Source organism: Rhizophagus irregularis, chromosome 6, assembly GCF_026210795.1.
Source record: "Rhizophagus irregularis chromosome 6, complete sequence".
NCBI lineage: Eukaryota > Fungi > Glomeromycota > Glomeromycetes > Glomerales > Glomeraceae > Rhizophagus > Rhizophagus irregularis.
In genome coordinates this window covers 5,185,815-5,212,100 of record NC_089434.1, presented here as the reverse complement: position 1 = coordinate 5,212,100, position 26,286 = coordinate 5,185,815, and the positions used below count along the sequence as shown (strand labels likewise).

General features: G+C 30.3%; 7 protein-coding genes across 7 annotated transcripts; 3 read left to right on the top strand and 4 right to left on the bottom strand.

Annotated features, from left to right (window-relative positions):
* Nucleotides 1-260: 260 nt before the first annotated feature.
* On the bottom strand, nt 261-632 carry OCT59_026770 (uncharacterized protein; the record flags this gene model as incomplete). The annotated part of the gene is made up of 1 exon (XM_066143429.1): nt 261-632. The coding sequence occupies one exon, from the start codon at nt 630-632 to the stop codon at nt 261-263; it is 372 nt and encodes a 123-aa protein (XP_065992951.1).
* Nucleotides 633-1,099: 467 nt separating this feature from the next.
* OCT59_026769 (uncharacterized protein) lies at nt 1,100-1,420 on the top strand (the record flags this gene model as incomplete). The annotated part of the gene is made up of 1 exon (XM_066143428.1): nt 1,100-1,420. One exon carries the CDS (start codon nt 1,100-1,102, stop codon nt 1,418-1,420), a length of 321 nt encoding a protein of 106 aa, XP_065992950.1.
* Nucleotides 1,421-1,527: 107 nt separating this feature from the next.
* Nucleotides 1,528-2,852, bottom strand: OCT59_026768 (uncharacterized protein; the record flags this gene model as incomplete). The annotated part of the gene is made up of 2 exons (XM_066143427.1): nt 1,528-2,257; nt 2,308-2,852. The coding sequence occupies 2 exons, from the start codon at nt 2,850-2,852 to the stop codon at nt 1,528-1,530; spliced, it is 1,275 nt and encodes a 424-aa protein (XP_065992949.1).
* A 31-nt stretch (nt 2,853-2,883) lies between these two features.
* OCT59_026767 (uncharacterized protein) lies at nt 2,884-3,785 on the bottom strand (the record flags this gene model as incomplete). The annotated part of the gene is made up of 3 exons (XM_066143426.1): nt 2,884-3,018; nt 3,133-3,359; nt 3,773-3,785. 3 exons carry the CDS (start codon nt 3,783-3,785, stop codon nt 2,884-2,886), a joined length of 375 nt encoding a protein of 124 aa, XP_065992948.1.
* An 8,645-nt stretch (nt 3,786-12,430) lies between these two features.
* OCT59_026766 (uncharacterized protein) lies at nt 12,431-13,619 on the bottom strand (the record flags this gene model as incomplete). The annotated part of the gene is made up of 5 exons (XM_066143425.1): nt 12,431-12,436; nt 12,518-12,788; nt 12,857-13,089; nt 13,158-13,504; nt 13,604-13,619. 5 exons carry the CDS (start codon nt 13,617-13,619, stop codon nt 12,431-12,433), a joined length of 873 nt encoding a protein of 290 aa, XP_065992947.1.
* A 1,704-nt stretch (nt 13,620-15,323) lies between these two features.
* OCT59_026765 (uncharacterized protein) lies at nt 15,324-15,695 on the top strand (the record flags this gene model as incomplete). Its single annotated transcript, XM_066143423.1, has 1 exon — nt 15,324-15,695. One exon carries the CDS (start codon nt 15,324-15,326, stop codon nt 15,693-15,695), a length of 372 nt encoding a protein of 123 aa, XP_065992946.1.
* A 4,633-nt stretch (nt 15,696-20,328) lies between these two features.
* Nucleotides 20,329-22,941, top strand: OCT59_026764 (uncharacterized protein; the record flags this gene model as incomplete). The annotated part of the gene is made up of 4 exons (XM_066143422.1): nt 20,329-21,027; nt 21,511-21,697; nt 22,022-22,145; nt 22,224-22,941. The coding sequence occupies 4 exons, from the start codon at nt 20,329-20,331 to the stop codon at nt 22,939-22,941; spliced, it is 1,728 nt and encodes a 575-aa protein (XP_065992945.1).
* Between the last annotated feature and the right edge of the window lie 3,345 nt (nt 22,942-26,286).

Genomic DNA, 26,286 nt, shown 5'->3' with positions numbered 1-26,286 from the left:
TGATGACTCTATCCCCTTTTCCATACATTCTATTGTATATTCTTTTGAATTACGGTCCTCCTTCACCTGTTCCAATTCAAGCCTGAGAGAATCAATCTCTTTAGGATTGGATGAGCTTATTTGGGCCAGCTTCCCTCCCATTGCATCCAAATCATGATATGTGCGCTCTAGATCTATGTCCTCCAACTTACCTTCCAATTCACGTATTTTAGTTTCAAGAAAAAGAATCTGGACCTTGTCAGCGGACGAAGCTTTCTGGGCTAAAGTTGCCCCCCTCTCTTTAGTGTTTTAATATTTAATTTGAGCAATTTGATTTCGGCAGTATATTTGGTTTCAAGCTCACGTTGACTTTCGGAATGAGATTTCCGTTCAGAAATAAGTTGGGATCTAACCTTAGTACTGGACGCATTTAACTGGCTAGTTTTATTTACAATATCAGCATAGGATCGTTGAAATTCCTCCTCTCGCTCTGAATACTCTGAAATTTCAGCCTGCAACTTTTCATTGAAATCGGTAATTTCAGAGTTAAAATCGATAGCGGTTCTTAATTTTTTTTCGAGTTCTTGCTCATATGCACTACCCAGCCGATGTCCTCTATTTTTTATATCTTTCAATGTATGCACATTGGACATAATCTTGGCATGGTTATATGGCAGGAAAAAAATACGCGTAACTAAATTTCATCTATAGGGCATTTTTTATTTTTTCTTGTCAAAATAAAATATCAAATATTCTTTATTGAGAAACATCACTTTTCATCATTTTTTATCATTTTTCATTGTTTTTTATTGTTCAAAAACCATAAATATTGTTTTTTATCGTTCAAAAAACATAAATATTGTTTTTTATATTTTTTTATCGTTCTAAAATATTGCTAGAAATTACTGGAGGAATTATGCCTAGCCGATTTTTAAAAACTCATTATCGATGAGGTGCTAGTATTTTAACGCCTGAGCAGATCGAAGAAATTAGATGCCTTAAAAATAAGGTTCCTGCATATATGATAGTAAGGAACTACCATATTAATAAAGATCGCGTCTCTGATATATAAGACGATTGTGAACGTCTACAACAGAGTGGGGAATATGTATTAGCAGATATGTTACCGGAGCCATCAAACCATGACGATATAGTTCACTTTAAGAACGATCTTTTAGGTCCTCCAAATATTTCCTCAGAGAATCACGGTGAATGTGACATCATTTCCGATAGCAAGAAAAAAAAGACTGGAGGAAAGAAGTCAAAGTCTAATTCCACGTTAGCTTTGTCAGCATCATCTATTGAGACTCAACCAATCCCAGCTTCAAAGAAGGATACAAACAATATGGATGCATTGTATAAGAAAATGGTGAAAAAAAGCACAAAAATTTTAGATGAAAAAAAGAAGTGTTATCCTGAAAATAACTTGCCTATTTCCTAAGAAGACTTTCGCAAAACTCATTGATTTCTGAATTATACTTAAGAGTGCTATATAGCATTTTTTCAAGTTCCTTATAACTCACTTTTTTTTTAATGTACCATCTTCGCTTAAATCTTGCGAAATGCAGTCTGGAGTTGACAGATCATCACATTCGAAGTAGTGGTCGCACAATTCACCTCAAGCTTGTTCTTGACCTTATGCATAGTGACCGGGATAATATAGTCCTTCCCATTAAGAAGGATCTTTAGCTCATTTGTATTCCAATCCACTGCGCATCCATATTTCTTTAGGAGTTGATTAGAAAATATTAGCGTTGGCTTGTGATAATCTACAACTACAAAATCTTCATAAATGATGCACCCAGGAGCTAGAGTAATGGGTAGATTGTGGACAATACCAATAGATTCAATCGGGACAGTAGCTACACCGCTAAGGTCATGTTTTTCAGATTTATCTATTTTGTCCTTAGTACGATCAACAATGTTTTTCGTTATAATTGGAGGCTCAGCTCCGGAGTCTAGATTCATGGCTGGAATCTTCAAGCGCCTGATTTTGCACTTTATAGTGGCAACACTGGTTTTCGGCTCCTTCTTCTTGACGAAGTTGATCTCCATAGGATCATCTAAAGACTCCTCTTCCAGACTGGACTCATCCGAATCTTTTGAAGATGATGATACATCATTTTGGGATACTATCTTTGCCTCCGTAGAAGCCACTATCTGTTTGGACGCAATGAGACCAGAATCTTGGAAAAAATGTGGGGGGAAGATTAGTTTAAGCTCACTATAAAGGACTTTACGAATAGTCTTCTCTAGTGGTATTTCTCTCAGCTTGGCACTAGATATCTCTTTAGAGGATAATTTCTCAGATTCACTCCCCTTCTTCACTTTTTTTTTGTCTTGGCAATATTAACAGTAATATCGCCTCCAGAATCGGAAGAATCATCTGAACTTGAATCAGAATTAGAACTATCATTAGATGAGGTATTGGAAGAAGAATCTGAATCTGAATCTAGTTCTATAGCGAGATTAACCTTACCCTTTTTAGACTTCTTACTTTTCTTTTTTTTCTTTACAGAGCACTTACGAGAAGTGTGTCCAAATCTACCGCACTTAGAACATTTCTTAACGGCACTTTTAACGGCGGATTTGATAGCATTTATTGTGGCACTATTTAGTGTCATCCCGGCCATACTGTCAGTAATATTATTCACAGGGTCATAATTATAATCATTTTCAGGTTGCTTATTTGATTTTGTCCTTAGTAGCTCACTTAAAAATCGTCTAATAATAAGGTCTTTCCCTCTCTTATTGGCCGATTTTTTACTATTATCTAGAGTCTTAGTCACTTGAGACATAGTCTCCTGCAATAATTTAATAGAAGATTGTAAATCGGTGTTTTGTTGAGCTGTTTGAGGCTGTGAGGAAGCCATTGTAGTTTTTATCAAGTCCTCGATTTCATTTTTAGTCATCCCACCCCCCTGATCTGTTAGTATCTGCATATGGATTGGCTGTCGGAAAAATAGGAAGAGAAGATGGTGCACTCTTTTGAGATAATGTAAATTTTTCTGCTTCGGCCAGAGCTTTTGTAATATTATCCTGTGTATCATAAAATTTAGCCATTATTTGAATATTATATTGGTTCATAGGATTTAAGCCACGAATAAATTGCTCTCTTTGCTATTCCGGAGTCATTTCAGCCAATTTACCAACCTTTTTAATTCGGGCAGAAAACTGCTCAACTGACATATCACCTTGCATGAGCTGACCGAAAACTGCCGTCTGTTTTAAGTGTTCAACTGTTGTATAGGCAGTTCTAAATAAGTAAAGAAGTTGACCAAGTTTGATGCCAGGAGCAATTGTAACAACAGGTAAACCACCACCAGCATTAGGTGCCACTGGTGCATTATCTACAAGTTCGCCACCAGCTATGGACCAGTCTTCATCCCAAGTACCATTTGGAATAATATCAGCACCAGTTAAGGATGGTCATCGGTTCTAGAAGACCGTGATCCTACGGTCCTACACCATAAAAAGACGGACCAGTCCGTCTTAGTGTAGGACCACGGTCTTTCGGTCCTGTATCGCATATAATAAGACCGTCGGTCTTTTTAAGGACCGCAGTCTTTTTAAGACCGATCGGTCTTTTTTCTTTTTTTTGCAAATAAAAAAAGATTTTCTTCCTTAACTTTATTAGGAATAGCCTTGTTTTATAAATGAACACTAATTGGGATGATTTTTAATATAAATTTTTTTTTTTACAAATCACCTGGATTTATGATCATCACATACGTCATGCACTTACTATTATTGTATTAGTGACAATCATATGATCATTTTCGTTTAATCAAACACTTGGTACTCATAACCTTTTAGCTAAATATGAGTTAAGCATGATAAAACTAGTTGTATTTATGCAAAAATGCATCACTGTGTTCAAACTTGCACAGTAGTTAAAAAATTTTCCCATCGCAATTTTTTTTTTTATTAAATTTTTTTTTTCTTTTTTTGAATTATGGCTGAAGAGCAAGAACAAGAGGATAATTACAACTCTTTTCCATATGAATCCTTTATAGAGGATCAAATTTTTATTGATTATGAGGATGAGGAATATGAAGAAAGAGATAGTGAAATAACAACAGAAATGGCTGAAAGAGAAACTGAAATTACTGAAACTGAAACTGAAACTTCTAGTATTAGATCTAAAGAATTAAGACAAGCTCGAGTTTGGAAACATTTTGAAAAAAAGACAATTGAAAAAGATGATGAACAAACTGAAACTTATATTTTATGTCATATTTGTGAAGGCCATTTCTCTGCAAACAATTCTACTACAACTCTTGAACGTCATTTAAAAGCTAAACATTTTGATGTATATAAAGACTTAGGTCAAGTTGAATCTAATGCAAAACCCTGGACAGTTGATATACAACAAGAAAAGCATAATCTTTTTGTTAATTGGATTATCACAGACCAGCAACCATTTACCATTGTTGAAAATCAAAGTTTTAAAAAATTTATAGCATCTATTCAACCAAAATACAAAATTCCATCTCGACACACAATAAAAGATATGATAATGAAAAAGTTTGAAAATGCACAAATTCAAATAAAAAACTACCTTCAACTTTCAACTTCCAAAATTTCGTTAACAATGGATATGTGGACAACAATTAGTTCATTAGGTATTTTGGCAGTAACAATTCATTTTATAAAAGATGATTAACAGTTTGATCACTTTGTATTAGATGTATTGTATATTCCTTCACCACACACAGCTTTAGCAATTAAAGATTCTATTATTAAAATTGTTTTAGAATTAAATATTGCAGATCGATTAATTGGAATTACTAGTGACAATGAAGCAAAGATGTTAGTTGCGACTCGACTGATTAAAGAAGATCTTAATTTATCAGAATTTTGCCACTATCACTGTGCAGCACATATTTTAAACCTTGCTGTTGAAGCAGCACTTAATACAAGTATAGTTCCTAATTGTGTCAAAAAGTTGCGTATATTTATTAGTACAGTAAGAAATTCACCTAAACAAATGGATAAGTTAAAGGAGTTTTTTCAAGTTGAAAAAATTAAATTTAAAGTACCACTTTCAGATTGTACTACAAGATGGAACTATACATTCTACATGATAGATCGAGCATTAGAAATTAAACCTCTTTTGGCTCATTTAATATCAAATCTTACATCATTATCAAATAATTGGCCAAATGAAGAAGAATGGAATATACTTACTATTTTAGCAGACTTATTAGCTCCTTTTGCATCAGTAACAAGAGTGATATCTGCTTCTAGTTATCCAACTATTGGTGAAGTTAAATTACTTTTTGAAGGTATTAGAATGCATTTAAATCAATCTCGAGGTGAAAATTTTATTTTACAAGACCAAGTAGATGAAATGAACCGTGTTTTTACAAATTATTTTGATGAAATAAATGAGGCATTACATGTTCCAGCCTTTTTTGATCCCTGTTATAAAAAATTAGCATATGGTGATATGTCTCAAAATAATATTTTTGAACCAATTCGTAGAGCAATGGCCAATTATAGAGAATCTGATGATACTCATATACCATCTCAACCCATTCAGGCTTCTCAGCGTCATTTAATGAATTTATCAGCAATTGAAACAAGAAATTTTTTTCGCAATTTAATAGCACCAAATCAAACTCCGCAGCCTGTTTTAAATGAATTGGAACTTTATTTTACTTCTAACTCACCGGGTGATGAAATAGTACCTTTAGAATGGTAGAAAAACCATTCTATGGAATACCCAACATTATCAAAAATGGCAAAGGACTACTTAGCCATAATGCCAACATCTGTTCCTTGTGAACAGTTTTTTTCAATTGCAGGAAACCAATTTAGTCAAACACGTAACAGAATTGATGCTAATACAGCACGAGCATGTTTATGCTTAAAATCTTGGTTAGAACAAGGAAAAATTGAATAAAATATTAAAAAATTTTGATATTTTATCCTTTTATATAATTAAAAAATCTTTTATTTTATTTTTTTTGTATAAATTTTTTAACTTTTTATGTATTCTCTTTAAAAATATATGTATTTATTATTAACATTAAAAATAAATTAACATTTATAAAAAATGAATAAATTACTAAATTTCAGAATGAACAAATAATCTTAAAAATTAATAAATTAGCATTAGGAAATTCTTTTTGAAAGAATATAAGCATGTAAGTGGGCAGAGTTGCCTGTCAAAACACTGAAACTCCAAACTTTAAAAAAAGCGTTTAAGCGGAATATCTCGTCATCCAGTAATCAGAAAAAGATAAAACTACCACCATTCGAATCCTCTCAGCGAGACGCATCGAATGGTGACTAAATTATATTTCCAGGATCAATAGATAACCAACAATTATTGAATTTGTTATAAAATAGTTTTGCTGACGTAATTGTTTTTCTATCGATTCTAAAATCATGATTTTGATACCATTCGACGCGTCTCAGTAAGACGATTCGAATGGTGGTAAATTCATCCTTTTATAATCACTGGATGGCGAGATATTACGTTTTAAAGTTTTTTTTTGAAATTTCTGAAGTCATAGTTTCGAAAATTTAAAGCTTTGAGAAAAAATACTTCAAAACGCAATATCTCACCATCCAGTGATTGTAAAGAGATGATTTTACCACCATTCAAATCGTCTCGCTGCAGCGCGTCGAATGGTATCAAAATCATGATTTTATAATCAATAAAAAAAATATTACGTCGGCAAAACTATTTGATAATAAATTCAATAATTACCGACTATCTATCGATCCTAGAAACATAATTTAGTCACCATTCGACGCGTCTCGCTAAGACGATTCGAATGGTGGTGGTTTCATCCTTTTCTGATCACTGGATGACGAGATATTCCGCTTAAACTCTTTTTTTGGAGTATCGGAGTTTCAGCGTTTTGACAAGCAACTCTACAAGTGGGAAGAGTGATTGTCATTATTTATTGGTTTGGAAATGGCCGGTCTTTATATTATTTTATGAAGACCTTTATCAGATTAATAGGTTTATTCAATATAAAAATCATTTATTATATAAAGACCGGTACGAGGACTGGTCGGTCCTCAGGACCGGTCCTACTGCGCCACAAAAAAATGCAAGACCGCGGTCCAGTCCTACAAGTGCCCCATCCCGGGACCGGTCCGGTCCAGGGACTGCGAGGACCGGTAGGACCGATGACCATCCTTAGCACCAGTTGCAATACCTGCACCAATTCTACCAATTTCGGTGGTCGCCTTACCTTGAAATTCTCCAGCAGTATTCAAAGCTCCAATTTGTCCACCACCATTTCCGGCGACCAAAGCTCGAACAGCAGTTAAAGTAGCTACTCCCAAATTGTCTGAGAGATTATTACATCTCCAATTTTTACCCTTAACACGAGTATTGTACCAATTTAATGCATCGCCTGCAAGGCATGATACTACTAATCCAAATGCCTCTTCTCTTCCGGGGGCCTGACCTGCACCAGGTGCAACATTTATCTGACTAGCTATTATATATCTTTGCATGTCTCTAAGCCAATCTTCTGAATCTTTGCCAGGACGTCCATAAAATATTGGTGGTCCGTATCCAACCATTCCTATCTGTTCTATATTAAGTGGATTATTCTGAAGCGCCAAAATTTGTCCTTGCAAATTTAAATTATTCTGGCGTTCTGCTTGGGTCTTATTTTTCCATTTCTCATATCGCTCATATAACCTGTCTCGATTAAATTCTAACAGACCTATATCCCCTCTACTTAGCTGTAAGTGGTGGGCATTTCGCTGATACAATAATTGTAAGGCAAATTTTTCTTGTATCAGTACACCTATACGGGTTTGCTTTCTTGCTATATTAGCTATCATTCTATTTACCTGGTTTTGAGCATTGGTCCGCAACTGATGGAGATCACCAATAACATTAGCCATCCCACCTTCAGCAAGATCTTTTCGCGTAATAGCAAGATCTCACTCACCTTCTGCATCATAGCGCCTTCTTTGCTCACAGACTAAATCCTGATGCAAATTATTCTCTTTTCGACGTATCTGCCTTGTCGCCTTTTTATTTGGTCTATTAGAATATCTCTGGTCGTTGTCCTATTATTTAGATAACCATCTATAGCATTTGCTAGCTCTGTGATTGTGGCCATATTATCATCAGAATTATACAAGTCCAGAGAATTACCTCTTTCTGGTGAATTTTTTCGTGATGAGATAGTCCTGATCCGGCATCGCAATTTCTTTACCTACTCCTCGGAATCTACTAACAGACTCTCTATACTAGAAATATGTTTTTCATTATCACGAATATCCTTCTTAGCTTGATATAGTTGCTTTTTTAGGCTGGAGATTTCAGATTTTAGCTCTGCTATCTCCTCTTTCGAAGCATTCTCAAGACGTTCTATCTCACCGTTAAGAGTTTGGATTTCTTGTTCATAATGGACACATTCACGTTTCAGCTCCCTGATCTGCTTTTCATTTTGGCAGTTACTATCAACTTCTGCTTGCAATTCACTACGAAGATGGTAGTTCTCCTCCTCCAGCTCAGCTTTATATTCTTCACATGTTCTTCTCTGCCTTGGATGGGGCCTCTGAAATGCCATTCTTTTTTGTGATTATAAAAGAGAATCAGAATGAGCCAACCACAAATCTTGATAGACCCTAGTGAGGCTCAGAGAATTGAAAAAAATATCATATTACGTGGAATATATTATCGCCCAACTGGCTATCATTCTAATCCCAAATCGTTAAGAGATGCATGTAAAAAAGAGGGGCACCAATTCTGCCTAAGTGAATGTAAAGATTTTTTAGAAAATCAGCAATCACACCAAATCTATATGCCCCCACCAAAACATATCCCTAGAGTCAGTTATCGGAAAATAACACGACCAAATTGTGTCCACTAGTGTAATATAATGTTCCTTACCCACGATTACTACAAAGGTAAGACCTATAAAGCGGTACTTAATATAATAGACTGCGCTTCCCGATATAAGGCTTCGGTTCCACTCACATTGAAGAAAAGTTCAGAAGTCGCTAAAGCATTTAAGAGAAAATATGGAGATCGAAATAACCCATTAACTTGGCCAAAGCTTCTTCAATGTGATAATAGGCGAGAATGGATGGGCGAGACCTCTAGGCTAATGCAAGAGCATAATGTCACTATTCGAGTGATTGGTCCATATTCCCATCGAGGTAATGGAATGGTGGAACGTTTCAATAAGACAGAAGGGGAAATGCTCTATAAAATTCAGTATGCTGTTGAGTCTATATCTTCTGATCCAAGATTAATAAGAACATGCTTTACAGAAACCTTGAATTTTTAAACAATACCGAATTGATATAATAATGATGTTAAATAAATATCGTGGTGATATCGATTTGCAAATGATATCATTATGATATCACAATGATATCATTTCAATATTAATTCAATATATCAAAATGATATCGTAAAGATATTTGTTTGAAAAAATATCAGATCGATATCATTTCGATATTGTTATAACAACAATGAATTTTTTGAAAAATGGGAAGTAAATACGATATTAATATGATATCGTTCCAACATTAATTCAATATCAATATGATATCGTAAAGATATCACTTTATAATTACTTTACAGAAACCTTGAATTTTTAAACAATACCGAATTGATATAATAATGATGTTAAATAAATATCGTGGTGATATCGATTTGCAAATGATATCATTATGATATCGCAATGATATCATTTCAATATTAATTCAATATATCGAAATGATATCGTAAAGATATTTGTTTGAAAAAATATCAGATCGATATCATTTCGATATTGTTATAACAACAATGAATTTTTTGAAAAATGGGAAGTAAATACGATATTAATATAATATCGTTCCAACATTAATTCAATATCAATATGATATCGTAAAGATATCACTTTATAATTATCTAATCGACATCATAACGATATTGACGAAACATCAAATCGATATCATATCGATATTTCGATATTGTTATAACAATAATGAAAAATAGAAAGTAAATACGATATTAATATGATATCGTTCCAACATTAATTCAATATCAATATGATATCGTAAAGATATCACTTTATAATTATCTAATCGACATCATAACGATATTGACGAAACATCAAATCGATATCATTTCGATATTGTTATAACAATAATGAAAAATAGAAAGTAAATATGATATTAATATGATATCGTTCCAACATTAATTCAATATCAATATGATATCGTAAAGATATCACTTTATAATTATCTAATCGACATCATAACGATATTGACGAAACATCAAATCGATATCATTTCGATATTGTTATAACAACAATGAAAAATAGAAAGTAAATACGATATTAATATGATATCGTTCTAACATTAATTCAATATCAATATAATATCGTAAAGATATCACTTTATAATTATCTAATCGATATTGACAAATAACGAAACGATATCATTTTGATATTGTTATAACAATAATGATTTTTTTTTAATAAATGCAATATCAATATAATATTATTTTAATATTAATTCAGTATCAAAATAATATCAAAATGATATTATCTATAAAAATATCAAATCAATCAAATATCGTTAAATTCAATTTTATAATATTTTAATAATTTGTAATCTAATTTAAAAGTTAATTTCAATAGATTTAAGTTACCGGTTATTTATTACAATAACAATTTTAATTACAGATAAAGTATACATTAGTTTAAATATTATATAACAGATAAAAAAAATATCAATAAATCTATAATAAACTAATTCAATAAATTAGAATTATGAGTTAAATTGGTGATGAAAGTCAAAACATTATGCCTTAATACTACAGAATCATAACTCATCAACCCAAAGTTGAGGATTAACTGGGTACCTTGCTTTAGATTCAGCGACACTGCCCAAGTTGGATGGGGTGTCACAGGTACGCTTTAAGAAGACTCGCTACGACTCTATTGCAAAAAGGATAAGTATATTCGAAAACACCAGACATAAATTCACCTCAGAAGTTTGGCGGGAAACCCCTATAAACAACTGCAGTTTCATCATTACCAAAATCATTGAATTTAGGGATACAATGAAAAAGTTCATGAGAATGACGGCTTTAAAAAAAAAATACAAATATATTCTCAACTTTGACAATTCACCCTTATTCTTTGGCCTGGAATTCTCATATGACTGCATTATTGTTGTTTGTAATTTGATCCATTGAATCCACCATAAATTGCCTGGCAAAGCGAACTTTTATTAGACAACTATAGCTTCATCAACAAACGTTGCAATGTGTTTGGACGAATGACATCCTGTTTAATAAATTTTAAATGGACAAACGTGGACCTAAAACCCATTATAAGGTAGGCTGCAAGAAGTGCAAAGCAACCTACCTAACCCACGAGTGGGTCTAAGGGTTAGGGAATTAATTACACGCCAAACACACACAAGTTGGTATGGAGTTAAAAGTCTTACAAACTAAAAATTATTTTTGCCACTTAATTCTCCAATAATCAATGTTATAAAAAAGTTACTTACGACTTAAGCCTACTTAATTATATATAAAACGACACTTCGAACAGACAGAGCTCATGATATATGAGAATATCCCATCATGCCTATTTTAACCTTTGATTAAAGGATTTTCGTTGCGTTAATTATATAAGCTTTACGCCTATATAACATAAGCTTACACCTATATAATTCAAGTCCGCCTTTTCCTATAACACACTATGCACGATGGCAAATGGTATAGGAGGAAGACTTTACTTTCAGAAAGAAAGTTTTTTTTTTTCAAAAAAAAAACGTACAAATAAATAGCGGTTAAATAAAATAGTGGTTAAATTGACTTTTTAGGCATTAATAGGCCTTATAGCCTTATAATATACGCGATCATTTAATATACGCGATCATTTAATCAGACAATTTATTAAATTTGGTATTACACGAACTTGATCAACCTGATAATTGTTTAGTCTCTTTATAGGTGGATATTTCTTAAATTATCACCTGAACTTTTCAATTTTTTGCAGAATCGAAGATGGAAACCGGAAAAGTATTCTGATTCAGAATTTTTTTTAAGAAATGTGTTTGTTATTTTGTAAATTACCAGTCAGAATTGGCTTAAACTTTAAAGTTCTTACTTTACGCAAATGTTATGCAAATGTATTCTTTTTGATCTGTATAAGAACGTCAAATATATAGAGATATTTAGGCCGTATATACTAAAGAAGAAACGTCATATAATAACCATTCCATTTTTAACAAAACAACAATTACTTTTTAAACTTGAAAATGTTATATCTTAGACAAACATTTTATAGTTTTATACATCCATTTTATTTTATATTATTATCACTCGACATTATGGTATAATGTTTAGAATAATTATGTTTCATATTATCATTTGCTTGTAAAATTTACTAAATTTATTCAATGTAATATCGTTATAAAATGCATAATTTTATAAAAAAATTAGAGCGTTTGCTAAGATTTATAACTATGTATAATTTAATATTATTATTAATAACTATGATTAAAGGATATGAAGTATCAGTACAGTATAAATAATATAACTTACCGATAAAGAATCAACGATCTTATTTCTGCTCCTAGAAGGGATCGTTAATTTTTTGGTCATATTATCTAATTCTTTAACGGCGGACAAATTTTTTCCGTTCCATGAAACCTTAAAGGTTTCTCTTACAAAATCAACCAAGGTATTGAATCCTCCATTTCTTGTTAATTCTGAAATATTAACAGCTACAAGCTGTCGGCTTAAAATCTTTTGGACAAATTCTTCATCAACGTAATCTATAAGTTCCTTTTGAGATAAACTTCCAGTAGATGCTCTATAATTAAATTAATAATTAATACAAACAGCACTATTTGGTTATCTACGAAACAATTAAATAAATACCTGTTTTTTCTTATTTCTTTAAATTCTTCTACAGAAGTTAAAATAATTTGGTTAAACTTATTTCTGAAATCGATAAAAAATTTTCGGGTTTTTTCGAGGTAGCTTTTAGCTTCGTTCGAATGTATTTTTATTTTGAAAATTTTTGTTATCAACTCATCAAAAACTTCACCACGCGGACTTCTTGCACGTAAAAAAAGATACTTGACACTTTCGTCCCATAGACAAATTTTATCCTAAAATATTAAAAATACATTATTTAAAAGATTTAGACATAATAAAATCATGTTAATTTAATACTTACGTCTGTAATTTTACTGGATGATGAGATAGTAACATCCATATTGTTCATTTCTAGTGCCAATCTTAAAATTTCTGGATGGTCGACGAGCCAAGCAACTATTTCTAAATTTGACTTTGATTGAAATACTTCGGGTTTTTTATGATCTTCTGTCTTACTCTCATCATCATCATCATTATCATCATCATCATCATCATCATCATTACTTCTTTTTTCATTTACTACTATAACTTCTTTATCAGCAGATTTGGCAGCTTCTTTATTACTACTTTTACTTTTTTTTATCAACTGATTGGCTTTCTCAATGTCAATATCTCTTCTTTTTTTCGTAATTTGTTTTCTTTTCGATCCTATTATACATATTTTTGGTATTTATTAATTATTCTTCTTACATATAACTATATAAGCAAAACTTACTATAAATTTACAAAAGAGTTATATCTACATACCTCCTTCAACTTCCATTTCTTGATTATCATCAGACGATTTATTAGGTAATTTACGTTTAGTCGTTATAATATAAAAAAAAAATATGAGCGAAAAAAAAAGTGGAACAACCTTTTTGTTTAAAAGTAGGTGATATTTATCGAGAAAATATGAATGAATAAAAAATGTAGAGCAACTTTCTTGCTCAAAAAAGTAGATGATAAATATTGAATGAACAAAAAAAAGGGCGAGGTTATCATGATATAATTTTGAGATTTTAGCTATTGTAATTATGATTGTAGTATTTAATTGGAAAATATACATGATCTTAATATCATTGTGTATCGTGTAGAATGCAGGATCAGTTAAAAATATCAGGAGATGGGAAAACTAAAAATTATGATTTCTAGAAGATCGAAAATTAAATTTAATTAATATAAATAAATTATTACAATATCGAATTTCATTCAGTGAAATTTTTTTTTTACATGAAAGATTACCTCAAATCGATTTTACGGTTTCAAATTTATTATATTTTTCAGGCTATACGTGGAATGAGAAGAAAAATAATGGAAAGGTGAGAAGAAAAATGATCGGTAGAAGAAAAGGAGTGAGAAGAAATTAATGGAATATTACGTTTTGAATTTCCATTTTTATGTGTGATACGATAAAAAAAATTTATAAGATCCTGGTACTCTTGACGGAAAAATAACTGAGCCAATGAACCATGTGATGATCCTATCTAACTAAGCCATATCTATTTAGTGTAAACCTCTGGATTGATTACATAAAAAATAGATGGGATCTACAGTAGTCGACTTACAACGATATTTGAAAAATACTGATATATTGATTGAAATTGTGAAATTACTGATAGGAAAGAGTTTTAATACATATTGGTGTAATCAAATATTGGTATATAAAGTATCAACTATTCAAATAATACAAGTCATGTGCAACTAATCATTTGTTTAATTGTTCGATAATATTTCTAAAACGGAGTAAATTAAGATCGAATTAAGTTCCTTACGGTGTAAATTAAGGTTAGCTTAAAATTCAGTATAATTGTAATATATCATCGCAGTGTAATATGAAATATAATCAAGGAAGGACATGCGTGATTTAAAATATTATATTTTATAATTATAAAGTATAAAGATAACATTTTAACTCATTTTTTATTAATAGAATTTGTTTATTTATTTTTATTTATATATATTAATTAATGCAGTATTACTATAATTATATTTTTAAAATAAATTGATAAATCAAAAAATTGAGTGTATTCAATGTTAAATAAATTAATTAAAGATGATTGCATTAGAACTAAAAAATTTAGGCAAGATCGTAAAAATAAACTCAAAGAAATCAAAAAAAATATGTGTGTATTCAATGTTAAATAAATTAATTAAAGATGATTGCATTAGAACTAGACAAGATCGTAAAAATAAACTCAAAGAAATCAAAAAAAAATTATGTGTGTATTCATTGTTAAATAAATTAATTAAGGATGATTGCATTAGAACTAAAAAATTTAGACAAGATCGTAAAAATAAACTCAAAGAAATCAAAAAAAAATTATGTGTGTATTCAATGTTAAATAAATTAATTAAGGATGATTGCATTAAAACTAAAAAATTTAGACAAGATCGTAAAAATAAACTCAAAGAAATCATAATAAATTTATTATAAATATAGAGCCTTTTCTTGACATTTTCCCCATCAAACTAATAATATTTAATAATGGCAGCATTAAACTTAAACGCAAATCTTCCAGTATACATTCAATGGCCCGATGACGCTGCTTTGACCTTAATTCAGCGTCATCGGGCCTATCAGCCCTTATTCACCACAATGAGGTTACATGACCAAAACCAATTATGGCGTGGAATTGCTCATGATATACGAAACAACCACATATTCAGGCCAACTAGAAAACAATGTAGAGAGAAATGGAATGCGCTAAAGTCGGGGTACGAGAATTTAGAGAGATTAATAAACAGAAATCCTGAAGGATATCCCACTCGTACCCCGACTTTGCATGACGAGAGATTCCACCAGGAACTCTCTGACGAGTTTTGGAAAGTGGAGCGTAAGTATTTATTATTTAACTGATTTTTTCATTAATTCATTGCATTTATATTAATACTTGCTTTGTTTTAAGCATTAGTCCGGGCCGCCCGGAGAAATAAGATGGATCGTAGGACATACGAGTATAGAGAGCGCAGACGCTCTCGCTCCCGATCCCCCTACTACCACCGAGAGCGAGCGCTTCGCTCGATCTCCTACCACCGAGCGCGGGCGCCTCTCACCGACGTTATTGATTTTTTATTTTTTATTTTATTATTTTAATATATTTTATTTTATTTTAATATTATGTTTTATTTTATTTTATTATTATATGTTTTATTTTATTATATGTTTTATTTTATTTAATTATTATTATGTTTATATTATTATATGTTTTATTTTATTTTATTATTATGTTTTATATTATTATATATTTTATTTTAGGAAATAATAATTTTACGCCCCTGCGTAGCAACGCATCCTCTTAAATCACGTGATAATAATTAAATTTTGATTGGCTGTACATATACACCAATAATGATATGCCAAGATTTTTTTATTATTCTCGTAAATTTTTTACGCGAACCTTCCTTTTTTGTTTTTGTAATCAAAAAAACTCTTTCTTTTTTTGTTTTACAGTTGGCAAAAGCTCTCTTTTTTTGTTTCATTACTAGTAAATCTTTTTCCTTTTTTTGTTTTACAACTTGGTGAAGCTTTCTTCTTTTATTTTACTACAACAGGTAAATCTTTCTATATTTGTTTTGTTTCTTTGTTTAGTACGTTTACAATAAAGAAATTGTATAGCGATAGAATAAAATAACATATCATAGCTTTTTTGGTAAACTTGCCTTTTTTGTTTTATAGTTAAAGACAAACTTACCTTTTTTGTTTTATATTTAGGAACGAACTTTCCTTTTTTAGTATAAAATGGCGGTTCCACAAGAAAAAAGTATTATTGAAGCAATAGAAACTTTAACTAGTAATTCTCAACAATCCGAGCTTTATGTTGGACAGCATTTTATTTCATGGCTATCTGCTATAGCTTACGTTTCAGAATGGTGTAATCTTCAAGGGTTTCAATCACGATTAGATAGATCTGATCGTAACAATAATATGCCAGCAGGTGAATATAGGAAATTAGCTATTGTTTGTCAACACTCTGGTAAATATAAAAAGCCGTTAGCTGAATTATCTTTGAACAATAATATTAAAGAAAATCATAAGACGATAGCAAAAGTTAGTAAAACTATTCGATTAGGTTGTAAAGCTCATATCAACCTATCAAGACCGGAAAAAAATAATGTCAATCAATATGTATTTGTTACAACAATTGTAAATGAACATTGTCATGAACTTAATTCTCAACTTATAAATTACACAAAAGAGACAGCATTAACGAGAGAAATGATAGAGGATATTAAGTTTTTAACATTACAAGTTCGTCTTACTATAACACAGCAAAGAGTATATCTTGAAAAAAAGTATCCTGAGCGAAAAATTCAATCTGATATCCTTCGTTATGAAATACAAAAATACCGGCCATCAGCAAAAGAGTTAAATAGAGATGCGTTAAATCTCTATGAACATCTTCTTAAATTAAAAAAAGATGATATTAGATGGCAAATTTTTGTCAATTTTGATGAAACAAAGGTTTTAAGGAGATTGCTTTGGATGTCTCCTAATCAAGTGGAGCTGTGGATTCAATATCATGACGTTATTATTAACGATGTTACTTGTAAAACAAATAGATACGATATGGCGTTATCATTATTTGTCACTATTGATAATCACAATAATTCACGATTAGTATGTCAAGCGCTTATTGATGACGAAACAGCAGAAGCCCATGCTTGGATTTTTGAGTGTACACTACTTGCAACAGGTGGTAAAAAACAGTCAAATGAAACTATAAGTGGAGGGTTAGTTCCTTTGGTTTTTATGACAGATGCAGATCTGGCGGTAGATGCTGCATGTATTAAAATTTACCAGAATTGTTACACAATGCATTGTATATTTCATATCAGTCAAAACCTTCATAAAAAGTTTTCAAAATTGTTGGGCAATAAATATTCAGAATTTTTGAGCGAGTTTTATAATGCTAGAAATAGCTTAAGTCAAGAAAGATTTGAACAGTTATTTACCATATTGATTGAAAAATATGAACAAGCTGCTGAATATTTGAGAAATTTGTATAAGACTAAAACATATTGGGCACTTTGTTTTACTTCAACAATTTTCACCGCGGCAGTACAATCTACTTCACGTGTAGAGGGCATGAATGCAGTTTTAAAACGTGAAATTCTTAATTCCAACACCTCTCTATTGCAACTTGCTGAAGTAATACATCGTCGTCATAAAGAAGAAGAAAAACAAAAGGAATTTGCTTTTTGGAAAACAGTCATTCCTTGTGTAGTTGACTTACAAACAGCAAGTTTCCTTTTTTCTGCAATCGAAGCATTGATAAAAAAATACTTAACAACTCCATTATATAATCTTCAAGTTCAAGAAATCAATCAAAGTGTTTATTACAAGTGTGAACAATTTGAATTAAACCAAATTGACATGTTTGAACAGGTATGTTAATAATTTTTTATAGAAGGGTAGTAATAGTAAGAATAGTAAGCGAAATGCAGCAATGATTAACAAAATTTTAAATTATTTAAGATTTCTGAAGTGATTGATACAGGTTTTTTGGAAGATTTACCTGATGAGCGTAAAGCATGTATCAAATCAATTTTTTATCATGTTAACCAAAGAGAAATTAAAGAAATTTGGGGTATTTCAGTTCAAAATACCCAAAAATTCAAACATTTTATCCTTTTAATGAACAATTCGGCCCATTTATGTTCATGTTTAGCAACAGTTACAAGGGAAATTGTTTGCCGACATTATTTTAGTCTTATGATGCATACACATACAGCAATGTTTCACATTCAACTTATTAGACCACGTTGGTATAAAAATCGAGACTTGGATGGAAAACATGAACCTTTCGTATTTGCAGCTAAATTTCAGGACACTGAATTGTTAAAGCAACCAGAAATAAATCAAGAAATTTTTTATCTAACGGCTTTAATACAAAACAATGTTGATAAATGGGAGCAGATAAGTAAATCTACTTTAGATGAAAAACTTTTCTTTGGAAAAGTGATGGGAATGGCTAAAAAAGTTACTCTTAAGGCGGTTGAAAAAAAGGATGAGCGAATTTTTGAGATTTTTCAACGCTATCTTGATGAACTTAATGATTTTGAGGATGAGCTTAATAGTGAAATAGATACCGATGATGAAGCTAATGAAAATAGCTTGCAGCTTCAAAATCCAATTAAGAAACCTAGAAAAGGTTGACCAAAAGGAACAACAAGAATTAAAAGTGCCATGGAGCCTCCAAAATCTAACAAGAGTCAACGGCATTGCAAAATTTGTAGACAAGCCGGACATTATTCAAGCACGTGTACACAAAATCAAAAATAACTCAGTAATTTTATATTAGTTGCTAGTCTTTTGATAAATGTACGTGAAAATAAATGAATCAATCTTTAATAAACAATAAAAAACTAATGCAAAAAAAAGTTTTATAAAAGTTTAGAAAAGAAAGCATAAAAATACATCAAAAGTTTCTTTTTAGATAATTGTATCTAATCAGTTACACCCGATTTCTTATTTATATTACAGATGCACGTAACTTTTCTGATACACTTGCCTAGATAAAAAGATGATGTATAAAAAAATGCGTAACATCCCAGGACTACAAAATTCACGGCAAAGATTTATGTTAGAACTTATGATAGATGATGAAAATTTATGTTATTACAGAACCCTTACCATATTGATGATACGAACTCAAGAATTGCATGATATATCATAGAAGAAAGATCACTGTTTAGCCGTAAAAAATGGTTAGAAACAGCACTGAAACTAATCGAAAATTTTCCACTCAACTTCCTAGTCTACAAAAAAGAAATGTTAAATATGTAAAAGAAAACGCATGACAATCACCAACACTTACTAGGTTCAAGAGTCTACATTAACATTAAATGTGTAAAAAGAAACGCGTATTCGCATACTACCACCAACACTTACTAAATCCAGGAATACGCCCACAAGAAACTGAAAAACAAACCAAAGTGTTAGCGATTAGTATGTACTCCATTAACACTCACTGTCTGTCTAAAAAGAGTTTTAGCGCTTAGTGTGTAAAAAGAGAACTTATAATGACTCTATTAACACTTATTGTCTGTCTAAAAATAGTTTTAGCGTTTAGTGTGTAAAAAGAGAACTCATAATGACGCCATTAACACATTATCCGTGTTAGCATTTAGTATGTATAGTTGTATACTATCCGCCTAAAAATTTATCGGCTATCAAACTTATGAAATCACGTGATCGGAGGGTGCGTTGCAACGTGGGGGCGTATAAAAATTAAACCCTTTATTTTATTTTCATTCAATAAATGACTATTTTCGATAATATTATTTGTCATACCAATTGTCATTAACCATATACAGCCGGTATAATTGACCCTAAATTTTGTGTAGCCAAATCGGCAGTAATTTAACCGAATTGATTACTTAATTGCATTTTTTTTTTTGCCGACACACTAATAGTATTTAATAAATTTAGTTCTAATTGAATTTATAAAATTCTAATTAAATTTGAATTATTTTAAATTGTTATAAAGATGAGAAGACGATATAGTCACAACAAGCCAATAGAGCCAATTCGAATTCGAAATCGGTTTTCTTACAGCAAACCTAATGAGACAACAGATTCTGACGAGAGAGTGGCAATTCGTTCACCTGTACGTTCACCTAATAATGATAATGATGACATGGACTTTCAGTATGATCATAAAGATGATTTAAGTTTTCAAGACATTAATGATGACGATAATGCATATGGATCAATTAATCCTCAAGACTACAATGATGAGATGATATTTTCGCAAGATAATGTCAATTCATCTGATACTGAAGAGGAAGAAGAAAGTGATAACGAATACAATTATGAAGAGGAGGAAGAGGAGGAAGATAATAATGAAAACAATGACGAAGAGGAGGAGGATGAAGATAATAATGATGATAATAATAATCAAGTGGAAGAGGAACGTAATAACGATGAAGAGGAACGTAATTACGATGAAGAGGAACATAATAACGATGAAGAGGAACGTAATAACGAAGAGGAAGAAATACATCAAATCGTTGAAGCGTTAGATGAAGACAAGATACCGTTCTGCAATGGTCAATTTGCACCGTACTTTGATAATTATACAACTACGCCATTATTTTGCTGGCTTCAGAAACATAATATTTCTACGAAAGCATATGAAGATCTTGTCGATATCATTCACAATTCTCAATTTGAACCTACCCATGTGGTAAAAAATATCTGAAGATTCCAATCATGGAGAAAACGTCTTCCTCTCCTACCAATAATAACAAAGTCTATTAAAATTTCACCAAAAAAAACTCCATCAACCTCACGAAGTGATCAAAACCTTCGTATCAACTCTCAATTAGTGAAATTATATGGCGTGTTCTTAATAATCCGATGCTAATGAAGCATATGTATTTTGGACCCAGCATTAATTCTGAAGAAAAATCAGAATTTTGGCATGGAAATTTATGGGGGAATCCCCACTTTTTGGACAACACGAAATATTAATATCAGAAGGTTATAAATTAATACACTTTGATACAATTATAATTTATTATCATTGATAATATTTATTAAAGTTATTTATTTTTAATAAATAGTATTGTACCGATCTGGTGATTTTGTTTACTATCATGATGATAATGGTCAAAAAAAACTTGGAAGATTAAGATCAATTTTAAAAAATCATGATGGATATTATCAGTTACGAATTCAAAAAATTTTGGAATATAGTGATTTACCCGGAAATTTAAAAGGGTTACCAAGACAACGTCGTTTTATTACCGGTGAAGTATGGTTACAAGACGAACGATTTTTAATTATAATGACTTCTCAAATTTTAGAAAAAGTAACTATATCGATGATGTTTCAACATCAAAATATTCCTGATGGTTCATTGCGGATTAGTGAAATAATTTATAAATGTAATGACCGTTGGCACGTTCGTAATGTAAAGCTTTCATACCTACATCCATCTGATTACATTTCTATTAGAAATCCACCATCATCATCTATGCCAATCTATAAGCTGTTTTTAGATCTTTATTATGATGATTTTGGTACATTTAGAAATGTATACCATTCTCTAGGTGGTGTTTATGTACAGTTTGGAAATATGCCAGCACATCAAAGAAAGCTAATAAAGAACCATTTTGTTATTGGGTTTATCCCATTTGGAGGAAAATTTGACGAATTTATGATACCATTCATTTCAGAAATGAAGGAATTAGAGAAAGGAAAGGTGATGACTGTCCAAGGACAAGATGCATGGATAATTGCTGGTTTAGGCGTTGTTACGGCAGATTTACCTCAAGGTAACGATATGACAGGAGTACTAAGGTATTTTTTCAACTTAGTTAATAATATAATAATATAATTTTATGACAACTATTAAAATTTTTTAAAAAATAAATTTAGACATAATGCAAATAAGGGTTGTCGTACTTGTAAAACTACTAAAGAATCATTGAGTGCTCACAATCAGGATATCGTAACAATATTACGTTATCATCATATTATAGACGAAGAAATCTTAAAAATTTCTCATGAGACTATAATGTCAAGAAGAGATCAACTTTGTACGGAATATGATTTACGATCATTACCTAGTATTTTAGATAAATTAAAAAGGGAAAGACATTTACAGACGCCGCAGGATGTTTATCATGTGACTGCAGGAAAGATTGGGCGGCTACTAAAATTAACTTGTGAATTATTTTCACGAGAAGGAGAAGATAATTTTATCGAAATTTGGAAAAATTTTGAAATCCCAAAAAGATGGTCTCGCTTACCAAATCCGATTACTCACTACAATAGTTTTATGATGTCAGATTTACTTAGATTAGCTATGATTATGCCATTTTTGTTAAACCAGTTTTTAAAAGAATCAAGTATCAAATGTAATGAAACAGCCATGATTCAACAAAGAATTGATGCATTTCGAGTTAGTTCAGTTCCAAAAATTATTATATCTTGTTGGATACATGTTGCAAAAACTATGAAAGCGGTTTTTAACAAGAAATTTACATCAGATAGCTATGAGGAATTGCAACAATGTCTTGAAGAAGAGTTTTCAATCCTTCCAAAGCGGTATAGTTACAAATTTGATATTGAAATGTGGAATAATTTCAAATAATTAACAATATTTTACTTTTTATAGGTTTTTGTAAATTTTGTTAATTTACCAAACATACACGTTAATATGCATCTTTTGATGCATGCTAAAACCTTTGGAACACTTATTAATATCCAAGTTGGTATAAAAGAAATGGTCCATCGTATTTTTAAGGGGATGGTACCAAAAACTAATTGCAAAAACATAGATTTAGATTTATTAAAGTGTTACAATACTTTATTTGCAATTCAACATTTAGCAGATGGTGGTATTGATCCAAGATTTAGATCTTGTACTGGATTTACAAATTCAAATTTTGGACAATTATTTTTAAATTGGTATGTTACAGAAGATAAATATTCAACTGAAGCAACTGAACAAGTTCAAGACGATGATGATGATACAAAAAGTAAGTATTTTATTGCATATAATAGTACATGTTTGATATTTATATTTACTAATCTTTTAATTTAGTTATATCTCCAGTAAACTTTATTTCCAATATTTCATTAAAAAAAAGAATGCCAAAGCAGAACGTGATAAACTTCTTTTAACTTTACATAATTTTAAAACTGAATTGTTTTTATCTTATGTGAATATGAAGTTTGAGCGGCACTTATAAACTCTTCAATTAGTTGGTACAAATTTGCATCATATATGATTGAAGAAGAAAATGGTATCCTTTCAAAAGTTCACCTACATCTCGATGATTTTATCATAATTTATGAAGAAGATCATGAAGAATCTTATGCAATAATCAAAGGTATCTTTCAACATAAGAGTAACAATAACAAATATTATGCATTTATTGTTGTAGATTGGTTTGAAGATACTATGGTTGAACATTCAGTATTAAAATGTCCACTTTACCGTCTCCAAGCAACAGGAGATAAATGGAGACGTATTTTTCCAATTACTGTAATATACTGTTCAAAATACATTTTATTCATAATTGTAATTCAGAAAGGTGCCAACTACCAAATCATGATACTACAAATAGAATTTGGATAAAAAATAATTTTTATTTTACAGCCATATAATTATATTAAGAAAATTTCTAAGTTTACACGAGGTGTTTGTACACAGGTCATATAAATATAATTTTTAATAGACTAATTTTTTGTTTTTTAATTTGAAATTGAATGCTACCGACATTATACTCTTTTACTTTTTATTCTTATTATATTACAAATAAATATATGTATTTTCACCTGCTCTGCAAGTTGACTTAAGGCATTAAAGAAGGTTTTGAATGCCATTTTTAATCTACTAATATGACCCATGTTTAAACACCCCGTGTACAAATAGAAATTGCCTTATATTAATTATATAAATATAATAAAATAATTATTTTAATTTGTATCGTATAAAATTTTAACCAATAAAATCATATGCATGATGTAATAATAAATTAAAATTAACCAATTAAAATCACTTTAATTACATGCATGTGATATCATGCATGTGATATCTAAAAATAGCTAAAATTCGCGTTTATTAATGAGATTTTTTTTGTTTATTTTCAAAAATACGCTTTTCTCTTGTCTTTTATATTAATACTTTACGGTATTTTAGTTTGTCTCTTCTTTTTTCTTTTTAAAGTATACTTTAATTATCTTTTTACAATATTAACAATACTTTGGGACACTTTAGTTTATATATTCAACATAGTAAGACACCCACATACGAAAAGCAAGAATAAAAGCAAGAATAAAGAAAAGAAAATGTACCCGCCACTCACATACGAAAGAAAAGAATAAAAGAAAGGAAAAATGTACCCACCTACCCACATACAAAAGAGAAAAAAGTCGTTTTTTAAATAAATAGTGGAGCTGTTAAGCAAGGTATGAAAATAGGATATACACGTATTTTTCATATTTTTTTTACAATATGTTGTGGTTTGAGTATTTTTTTGTTAGACTGTGGTATAAATGTGAATATATTTTTCAACGGCCATGTATCTATTGCTTGTTAAATATATTTGCAATTTCTTTGTTAGACTGTGGTATAAATGTGAATATATTTTTCAACGGCCATGTATCTATTGCTTGTTAAATATATTTGCAATTTCTTTTGTAATATTTGCTTTAGCCTGGAAGAAAATGTTGTAAAATAGGGCTGGATATTTATGGCATTTTCCGCCTTCTAATTACTTTGTCCGGAGGTAGCCTGACAATTTGTCGTTGTCCGTCAGTCGTAGCAACCAGCATTTTTTTACAATATTATGATTTTAAGAAACAAAACACTTTCAAAAAAATTTAAAGAAAGAACTAACTTAAAAATATTATCATTTTTATTATTCTTTACAAAATCCCAGAATTACCTGCTCTAACTATTATCTTAAGGTTATGTATTAAATTTTAAATATATTTTACAAAGAGTACATTTTATTAATCATGATTGTTTTTTTTATTTTTTATATATATATATATATATTTTAAAATTGAAAATGACGTATCCATCCACTCACATACGAGAAGAAAAGAATAAAAAAGAGAAGAAAAGAATAAAAAAGAGAAGAAAAGAATAAAAAAGAGAAGAAAAGAATAAAAAAGAGAAGAAAAGAATAAAAAAGAGAAGAAAAGAATAAAAAAGAGAAGAAAAGAATAAAAAAAAAGGAAGAAAAGAAACGTACTCCACTCACCCATAATAATCCACTAATAAAAAATTATTATTATTAATGTATAATAAATAATAAACATATATTACAATAAAAATATTTTTGTGATGTTAATTCGGTGTTAATATAATATCATTACGATGTAGTTACGATATTAAATAAATGTAAAACATTTTTTGTAATATTAATTCGATATTAATATGATATTATTATGATGTAGTTACGATATCAAATAAAATTGTAATATTAATTCAATGTTAATACGATATCACTACGATGTGGCTACGATATCAAATGGATGTAAAATATTTTTAATATTTTTGCAATATTAATTCGATGTTAATATGATATCACTACGATATGGCTACGATGTGGTTACGATATCAAATAAAATGTCAAATATTTTGCAATATTAATTCGATGTTAATATGATATCACTACGATGTGGTTACGATATCAAATAAAATGTCAAATATTTTGTAATATTAATTCAATGTTAATACGACATCACTACGATGTGATTACGATATCAAATAAAATGTCAAATATTTTTGCAATATTAATTCGATGTTAATATGATATCACTACGATGTGGTTACAATATCAAATAAAATGTCAAATATTTTGTCAATGTTAATACAATATCACTACGACATGGTTACGATATCAAATAAATGTCAAATATTTTTGTAATATTAATTCAATGTTAATATGACATCACTACGATGTGGTTACGTGATAATATT